Below are 10,000 nucleotides of genomic sequence, written 5' to 3'. Positions count from 1 at the left end.
GGGAGATAGAGAGGGAGAGAAGGAGGGAGAGAAGGGAGAAAAAAGAGAGGGAGAGACAAAGAAAGATGGAGAGGGAGAGAGAGTAACAGTAACAGAAAAAGAGAGAGATGGAGAGGGAGAGAAAGAGGGATGGATGGAGAAAGAGAGCGAGAAAGAAAGAGAGGGAGAGAGAGGCTGGCCCCGGCTCTGAAGAGTGAACATGTGTGGGTGTGTGTGTGGGTACACTGTTGGGGATGTGTGATCATGTGTGTGCGCTTGTGTGCTCGTGTGTAGGTCTGCACGTGCCTCCATTTTTGTGTGTGTGAGAATTCCTGTGTGCGTGTGTGTATGCATGTCTGTCCATGTTAATGCATGTGTGAAATTCTGTGCATGCCTGTCTCTGTGCATATACATTGGTCAGAGAGAATACACAGCATTTGTGTGTATGTGTGTGTGTGTGTGTGTGTATGTGTGTGTGTGTGTGTGTGTGTGTGTGTGAGTCTGTTTTGATTGGGTTACTCGCTATGATATCTTCCGGAGAAATAGGTTACATAATCTCAGCGGTAGCATAAACTGTCTTCTTAACCTCACCCGGAGCGCAGTGTGTGTGCTTGTGTGCTTGTGTGCTTGTGTGTGTGTGTGTGTGTGTGTGTGTGTGTGTGTGTGTGTGTGTGTGTGAAGGGGGAACATGTTCTACCTGTCCACACCGCAGCGTCTTACTGAGCCCAATCTCACTCCATTTTGTTCCGTTTGAGGATTTGCTTGTGAGAAATATGTTTATATTTATGGGCTTAATCCGGACGGATTATCTCAAATCAGATTGGTTAGGTGCCGGATGACAAGTGTGTGCCACTGATGTCACAGGTGCGGGCGAGGTGACTTAGGAGCAGACTGGACTGACATATTCATTGGAGTTTTAGGGGAGAGTGACGTTTCTGCTCGGCACAATTATAATAAGGGTGGGATTAGGTTTTCAAGGCCTGGGATTTTTTTAAATGAATTACTACACAGACAACACACACACACACACACACACACACACACACACACACACACACACACACACACACACACACACACACACACACACTCACACACACATACTTAGGTTTTTATAAAGCCTATTACTTTACCCCAGGATCTGCTATGGGAAGGGATGCCGTAAAAAGGGATTATTACCATCCGATCCATATAAACACTCTTCCTGACCCACTTTCAATACACGCACAGGGTCCGCTTTATAAGTTTGTAGATGTAGTAATATGTAAATGCGTGTATGACCTGTTGGATGTGTTGTTTCTATCCTTTTGCCTATATGTGGATATGTGTTTGTATGTAAATTGTTTTGTTCAAGGATGGCAAGAACATTAAAGTACATAGGAGGTATGCACAAAGCCATGTTCATTAGCTCAGATAAATACACATTTAAAGAGCAAATCACTATCAATTTGTCATCTTTTTTGTTACAGTATATCATATTTTTTATTTTCTTATAAATCTTGTTCAACATGAAGGGAAGACATAAATGCTAATTATTTTATATTTATATCAAGTATTGAACATTTGAATCCATGATTTTGCCCATGAACCTGGAGAAGCGGTCTTGTCAATGCAAGGGTTTCTCACACTCACATGCACCAGGGCCCGTATTCACAAAGAATTTTAAGACTAAAAGTAGCTCCTAACTGGCGAATTTAGGGAGGAACTCCTAAAAATAATGGGCGTGTCACTCCTAACTTTATGACTCCTATTTTTTTTCACTAAAAGTTATTCACAAAGCATTCTAAGCCTAAAAGTAGCTCCTAAGTCTAGGACAGCGTAAAAGAACTCGAGAGGACTTCTAACTCACTAAGACCTATTCACAACCCGCTTTTAGTGGCATTTCACGTCGCGATGTTTTGAAATGACCGTGCAGTGCAGGAGCTCGCTGTCATGCAAGGGAATAAATGTGCATTGCAACTAAGGATGCAAATGCAATAATGCCACCGACAACCAAAACCACCATTGCATGTGAACTAAATGTAACGTCTCATTGTGCCTAATTAAATTAAATCGCTTAATTCTCCTCTTTGCAAATATAGGCTACGTGTTTTCATACAGATTAATTTAAAAAATGTTGCAAAGATACTGCTCCAGTCCATAGTGTTTCATTAAGCCTAGGCTTGCTTTACTCTTTATTCATTAAGGCTATGATTTATTCATCATCTTCCATCCTTCACAGCCCGACATAGCGCACGCATTCTCATCAGCTAAGACCTAACACCTGTCACTCAACTCGTCATTGTAGGGGAGGTTTGCCATCATTCCCGCGTTATAATCACCAGCCAATCAAGACGGTCACTTTCATCAAGCTCGTGCATGAGTAATGACGTCAACCATAGCAACGAAGACTCACTTTTAGTTTAGGAGTGGGCGTTTCTCCTTACTAAAAGTAGGTCTGAAAGGCTTTGTGAATAACTTTTAAGGGAAAACTCCTAACTAAAATCTTCTAGCGCGATTTAGGAGTACTCTTAGTGGTAAGATAAGATGCTTTGTGAATACGGGCCCAGGTCTGGACCTGTTGTCATCCAAGTGTCCCAGTGAATGCACACTCTGTTTTATCCGATGCCCTGATGACGTTGTTTTAAATTAGAATAATCTCTTGACCAATCTGACTCCAATTTGCCATAAAGGTTAATCAGCTTAGTTGACCATTAGTTCATTAGTCATTAATTGATTGATGGTTAATCATTTGCTATTAACCAGTAATCAGCAAGATGCTCCCCCAGAGCCTATTTTATCACAGGAATGTGAAATCCATGATGGTGCTCATGAACCTGAGGACATTGTCGTGTTTTTGTGTCGGTTTCTCTGACTCTCTTCGGTGCTTGCTTTTCCTATGCCCGAGGGTCTGGACATGCAGGGTCTGCATTCGGTTGGTCATTCTGCTGCGTCCAGTAGATTGCAGGGTGAGTGGCCAGAGTTAGCACCCGTCATGGTGAGTTTGCGAACCCTGAAGCTAACTGCCGTTTCACAGGGTGCCTCGCCACCTCCATGCTAAGTCCACACTCTTGTCTGCTGCAAGCCCTGCGTAAAGCTCATTGCTGGTGACAAGTCCTCCGGTCCTGACCACACTGCAGATTTAAACCTCTTTTCCAAGTCAAGCGTTCACGGAAGAACGTCTCGCGCTCCGTCAGAGAGATTTACGCCGCTCTCCTTGTCGCGGGACGCAGTGGCTAAGCCTTCGTACAGAACCCAGACCCCCGCACTGGAAATCCCAGCGTTGACATTTTGCCCTCCTCTGTGAAAATCGACTGTATGGAAAAGCAATATCCATAGTGATGGGAAAGCAATCTGCTTAAGAGGGCAAGAGTGCCTTAGCGAAGCAGTATGATCTGAGCACTACGCTGCAGTAGGGACGCTGTTTGAAATGTACCAGTGGAGTTTGACAGATAGCCTACATCTGTTGTCTGCAATGAATACATGCGTTCACTAATACTGCACACACACACACACACACACACACAGAGATATGCTTTACATACACACACATTTCGACATAAGCAGAAGGAACACGGTCAGCTCGGGTGAGGCCCTGTCTCTGCAATCATGTCTATTGTTAATGAAAATCCCTAATCCACTGGATTGAATATCGATAATCTATAATCTACAATATTCTCTTTTGCCAGACCCCAGGGGAGATGTTCAATTAGTGGAATGTCAGGACCATGTACAGTAGTTTCCATCATTCATATCTTCTCTCTACATTCATCTCTTATTTTCCTATTCCTATTCTGTCCAGCCATCGATCACAATAGGCCTGCCCTTTTTTTTTTTTTTTTTTTTTATCAAAATTACAATTTGAACTAATTCCATTATGTAATTGTGCAACTAGCAACTCGATTAGTCAATCTTGTCACATCTATTATTTTTATATTCATTCCTTGTGTGAAGTGACAGTGAAGTTCGCAATATCGGTCAGAGAAAATCACAATTAGGCCCCGGCAGTGGCGCAACTGGCTGGGGCACCTGCACCGTACGCTGGCGACCCGGGTTCGATTCCCGCCCCGTGGTCCTTTCCAGATCCCACCCCGACTCTCTCTCCCACTCACTTCCTGTCGTTCTCTCTACTGTCCTGTCCAAATAAAGGCATAAAAAGCCCAAAAAATAATCTTTAAAAAAAAAAAAAAAATCACAATTAGACATTTCCCCCATATCATGCAACGCTATGTCACAGGCCACGGACATTGGGACAGAGATCTCCTGCTCTGGATATCAATGTCTTGAATAGGTGGACACATCCTGAATTTACATTAAGTCTCTATTCCTCTTTAAAGGCGTGTGTGTGTGTGTGTGTGTGTGTGTGTGTGTGTGTGTGTGTGTGTGTGTGTGTGTGTGTGTGTGTGTGTGTGTGTGTGTGTGTGTGTGTGTGTGTGTGTGTTGGTGTGTGTGTGTGTGTGTGTGTGTGTGTGTTTGTGTGTGTGTCTCCTCCCCGTCTCCTAAATTAGCGCTCTAGCTCTGCCCTGCTGGCTCCGGCATTTCCGCTCTTTAAAATACTCCAGCTGAAAGTCGCTGGCCCTCGCTCCTGACGAGCTAATTTGCACCTGTTCTCACGGTGCGGGGGGGCTAAATGCGGACGGACGGAGACGCACACGGCGCTCCTGAGGGCGTGCGCATGCATGGCCAGAATGCCGCCATTGTCAGCACGTCCGCGCAGGGGGGGGGGCGATTTATCTCAGAACCCTTCCCTATCTTCTCGATCAACGCCCGTCGGCTCGTCTTTTTAGCAGGAGAGGCAGAGGGCCAAAGGACCGAGAGCTGTGGCGTCAGCGTGTTAACTGCACCCAGCCCAGACATCCTCCCCACCCCACTGAGTCAAGGGAGGTGTCTGGAGTATTTCTGCATTCCCTGGACACGGACACATTTTAAAGAGCTATTTGCACGGTGTTGACTTTCCACACAGTAATGTGCTTTCTTTATCTTAGCCATCCTCATCTAACAACATCCATCGGGGCAAGTACGGAGGGGGGATGGTGTTTATGTCACCGTATAGCTGCTGGGTGTGAAGCGATTGGCCCCTCAGGTATTTCCTCACGTTTAAAGGCCACTCAGGCGTCAGGAGTCATCGAAGCCGACAGAATCCCCGGTCAGAATTCCGTAGCTCAAGATGGACACGTCCGCGGATGCGCCGATGAGGGATGGCAGAGACTCTGCCTGAAACTGATGACAGTCTGGCAGTGGCTCAGAAATCCCTCTCCCTTTTCCGCTGTCCACTGCTGTCCACGTCTGTCCATGTCTGTCTAGCTCCAAAGAAGTACATGATCTTAAACAAATGGATGTTTTGAACACCCGTCTAAGGCCCAGGCTACACCAGGTCAGCAGTGAAGCACTCCGTTCACGGCGTGGAACACTTTTACAAGACTGGTCTAATTTTTTCGAAATGTAAGCTCTGCTTTCACATCTGGTGTAGTCACTGCCATTGATTACAGTGTAAGCTAATTGTTGTAGCATACGCTCCACAAATGGAACACTTCAGTTACGCACCCCTGTGTAGACCCTCTGTGCTGTGATACACACTAGCTAGCTAAGCCAAATGCCTAGAGGCAAATCAGAACGAAGAATTTAGTCACATTTTTGTTTTCGCTATAATTCTTTCACTTAATGCAACAACCCTTCTCCACTTCTGCAGCAGCGTCAGTCTCTCGTGCCATGAGCGCGTGGGATCCACACGGATCCTATAGGCGGCAGGCGTGCGGCAGGCGTGCGGCAGACGTGCGGTAGGAGAGCGGTAGGAGAGCGTCAGACGATCCCTTATTGACCATCCTGCAGGGATCCAGGTGTGTTCCCAAGGCCAGGATCTGAGCCCGGAGCCCTGTGGTGTTTGGAAGCAGATCAAATTGGCCTGTTTGCTCAGAGTGAGCCCCATCTGCCGAGCGGCGGGCCGTGCCTATTTCGCCGCCCAAATAACAAAATGGTGCCATTTAGAGAAGGAGGCTCTTCCTCCGAGCCTGTTTTTGGAAGCAAGGGCCCGGGTGGTGAAATTTCATGCCCATGGCCATGCCCTGAATATCTGTGTGTATAAATGCAGGAGGAGCTAGTGCTCTCTCTCTCTCTCTCTCTCTCTCTCTCTCTCTCTCTCTCTCTCTCTCTCTCTCTCTCTCTCTCTCTCTTCTCTCTCTCTCTCTCTCTCTCTCTCTCTCTCTCTCTCTCTTCCTGAGGAAGTGTATCCCCACAAAACTGCATTGTGAATCAACTGCCCTCACTTCCGATGTGGGTCTGGCCCCGCTGAAGTGACGGGCTGATGGCTGTAGGTGCAGCGGTTTGGGGTGTGGGAGACATTACATCACATTAAGGGAGCACAGCACAGAGACAACTGGGTGATGGAGCATAGCACTGAACTACCATCTGTGATAATGGACAACTTGATTAGAATCAAGGCAGGCATGACCCACTTAGCAATGTGCTCCTACACACATACACACACACATACACACACACACACTCCTCACCATTCTCTCACACACATAGATACATGCACACTCTCCACTGGGTACGCACACACTCACTCACACACACACACGCACACACACACACACACACACACACACACACACACACACACACACACACAGAGAGAGAGACTTGCATGCATCAGTACCTGATGGTACTGTATGTGACTCATTGTGAATCATAAGGAGATATGGAATGTGTTTATTTTTAAGTGTGAGTAGGAGGTACCCTTTCTCCCTGAGATATAGTGCAAGTATGCGATTGCACGTTGCAGAATTGTGGAAAATGTACCCAGACTGAAACTGCATCAAGAAATGACCTCATCAGCACAAAGTCATTTTAAAATCATCAGTGTCATCGCTCTAATCACAGTAAATTAGTGTGACCCACTTGTTGATGGTTAGATAGGACCGTATGTGCTAACATGAGGGTGGCCTAGGCCTACAATCAGAGTCAACTATCAGAGGGTGACATAACTGTCAAAGGCCTCTGCACGTAGGCATGAGGTGCATTCCGCTTTCGACGTTCAGTTACTTTGCATAGTTTTCAATACATCCCTCCCTCCCTAGATCGCAGAATCCTTTGGCACCTCTCAGTAAAATCCATAGCTTATCAAAAGCTTGTCAGTTCAACATTTTGGCACTGATGTGTGGGACAAGTGACAGAAGGTGTCCGTGCACTCCTGTATTCCTATAATCGGAGCGCTTTAGTGTGATATCCTCTGGATAGACTTGCTTCTTTTCAGGCAAGTTCTGATGTTATTTATCCCACATGTGTATTTGTTTGTTTGTTGTTCTGTGTAGGGCCATGGCTAATTGAAAGTGCTGGTTCACCTGCAATGTGCATTTCATGCTCACATACAACAGCAGGAGCATTAATCAATAACAGAGCACAATAACTTCCAAGGACATACATCTGATAAATATTTATCTGACGGTTGGTGCTGTGCTGCCCTCGCAGTGCCCCCTCTTGTCTGTCTTCTCTTCATTTCGCCCTCGTCCTTTATAGCATGACGTGATTCCCTCGTCTCTCCGTGTCTCTCCGTCGTGACTGAAGTCGTTTCCAGGGCCCTGAGAAACACGGCCGTAAAAGAGAAGCGGAGCACAAAGGGCATCTGTTTGTGGCGCGCGCGCGCGCGAGAGCATGAAATCCCCAGACCATATGTGCTCTAAGGGCTGCTGCTCCTGCTCCGGCATCAGCTGCGGTTCCCCCCGCCTCACGGCCTCGGCGCGGCGCGTCTGGGCTCCTCTGGTGCCGCCGGGCGAGAGGAGCAGAGGGAGAGGCAGAGGGAGCGCCCCCGGCTTCAGCTCCCCGGGCGGGCTGGCAGGCAGGCTGGAGCGGGAGCGGGAGTGGGAGGAGGGGGCAGTGAGGTGGGGTGGGCGAGCGGGGCCCTCAGTAAACATTTTTGCTGTGAGACTCGGAGCCATGGACAGCCCCCATGCTGGCTCAAACCCGCCGGCCAAACAAGCTCAGACCCGATGGCCATATAGGATAACGCCAACAGCAGGGGGCAGTGTGTGGATGTGTGTGTGTTTGTTTCTCTGTGTTTGTTTGCATGTGTGTGTGTGTGTGTGTGTGTGTGTGTGTGTGAGAGAGAGAGAATATTTGTGTGTGTGTTTGGGGTAGGGCCAGCTGGTCAGTGCTTACAGGCCTCTGTATGTGTGTGTTTGTGTATATGTGTGAGTGCGCAAAATAATCGAAGAATCTGTACTTTGGGGTTTGTATATGTTGGTTCTGTATATGTGTGTGTATGCATATGCATGCATATCTATCTTTCTTAGTGTGTCAAAATATGAAACATAGCAGAAGTGTCAGTAGGGTGCACTATATTTGCCTTTATAGCTGTGTGTGTGTGTGTGTGTGTGTGTGTGTGTGTGTGTGTGTGTGTGTGTGTGTGTGTGTGTGTGTGTGTGTGTGTGTGTGTGTGTGTGTGTGTGTGTGTGTGACTGTGGTGAATTCCTATATCCCTCTTTGGCTCCTAGTGAAAAAGGCCTCTCATGCCACGCAGAGGTGCTTTTTGAAGGCTGAATTCTCTCCAAAATCTCAGCGCTTACCTGCTGGGCAGGCATGTGTGTGAAGCTCTGTCCTCACCCGGCCTCACAGCACCCATCAGAGAGAGAGAGAGAGAAGGAGGGAGACAGAGAGAGAGAGAGACACAAAGAAAGAGAGAGAGAGGGATAGAGTGAGAAAAAGAGGGAGCAAGAGGGGGGAATACATTCTATTTGATTTGTTCTTTTTCTAATCGGAACTTTATGATCCGAAGCAAATTTTCGTCTGTATCTGTCACATTCGCTTTTTTGAAATACAACCCGAATCTGCTTTCTGTTTAAATCATTACTGTGCTGGATGGTGTAGTGGATAAAGGCTAGACTTAACCATTACATGGCTGTCTGTGGGGATGCAGGTTAATATATTGCCTTTAAGACCTGAAAATCACAATTTCAGCAGTACACACTCACACACACTTACTGGCTTTCCCACCTGCCCCCAATTCAATTACTGTATGTGTCTGTCTGTTGCAGCTGTTGGGATCCAAATGAAACTGGAGTTCTTCCAGAGGAAGTTCTGGACTGCCAGTAGACAGGTAAACACATTATAGACACACACGCACACACATACTGTACACACACACACACACACACACACACATATACTGTATTTTTACAAATATGAATGAATTGAATGGTGTGTGTGTGTGTGTGTGTGTGTGTGTGTCTGTGTGTGTCTGTGGGTGGGTGGGTGGGTGTGAATGTTTGTGCATGCATATGTCTGTGTGTGTGTGTGCATGTACATGTCTGTGTGTTTGTGTGTTTGTGCATTTGAGTGTGTTTGAGCGTGTTTGCTGCAGTGGTAGAACAGATAGATGCAGCTGTTGAGTGCTAGGCTGTTAGACAGAGGTGCTCTATATCAGTGGATGTGTTCAGGGCCGCCAGGGAGTCGTGAAGCATCACACACACATCCGCATGTGCACGGGAACAAGCCAGCTGGAGACCCCCCCAGCCCTCTGCACTCAGCCCTCCCCAGGCCAATATTTATCTCACTCGGGGACGCCGAGCAAAACTGTTGGATGGGCTGTGAGCAGGGTTAGATTCACAGTGTGATTTACTCTTTAGCCTCCGCATATATGCCATTACGTCTCAGGCCAACTGAAACAGACCCAATGTTTATCTGTGTGTGTTTGTGTGTGTGTGTGTGTGTGTGTGTGTGTGTGTGTGTGTGTGTGTGTGTGTGTGTGTGTGTTCTGTTTGCAGTGCGCCGCTCTGGATGGGAAGTGCTCCATCAGCTGTGATAATGACGTGAGTCCTTGTTGTTGCTTTTACAGCAGCCTACCCTCTCTTCCTCTTTCTCACCTTCTCACCCCTTCATTTTCTACTCCTCCTCTGCTCCCCTACTTCCACCCCCCCCCCCCCCCCCATCACTCTATAACTCTCTCCTCTCCCCATGGGCCCCAAATGGACTCTTGACTGACTCGACCATCGAATGTGGTTGGATCTGTTTTTCTAAAAAAGTCCTTTTTGCATTCGACTCTAGC

General features: G+C 47.2%; 1 protein-coding gene across 1 annotated transcript in view; it reads left to right on the top strand.

Annotated features, from left to right (window-relative positions):
* Positions 1-10,000, top strand: part of cacna2d3a (calcium channel, voltage-dependent, alpha 2/delta subunit 3a) — a 161,179-nt gene that overhangs the window by 124,890 nt on the left and 26,289 nt on the right. Inside the window, exons 27-28 of the mRNA XM_062542042.1 lie at positions 8,991-9,052; positions 9,720-9,764. Coding sequence (XP_062398026.1) covers positions 8,991-9,052; positions 9,720-9,764 — 107 coding nt within the window. The remainder of the gene's footprint in view (positions 1-8,990; positions 9,053-9,719; positions 9,765-10,000) is intronic.

Source organism: Sardina pilchardus, chromosome 7, assembly GCF_963854185.1.
Source record: "Sardina pilchardus chromosome 7, fSarPil1.1, whole genome shotgun sequence".
NCBI lineage: Eukaryota > Metazoa > Chordata > Actinopteri > Clupeiformes > Clupeidae > Sardina > Sardina pilchardus.
The sequence above is the reverse complement of the archived record's forward strand: the minus strand, read 5'-3'. Positions and strand labels throughout refer to the sequence as shown.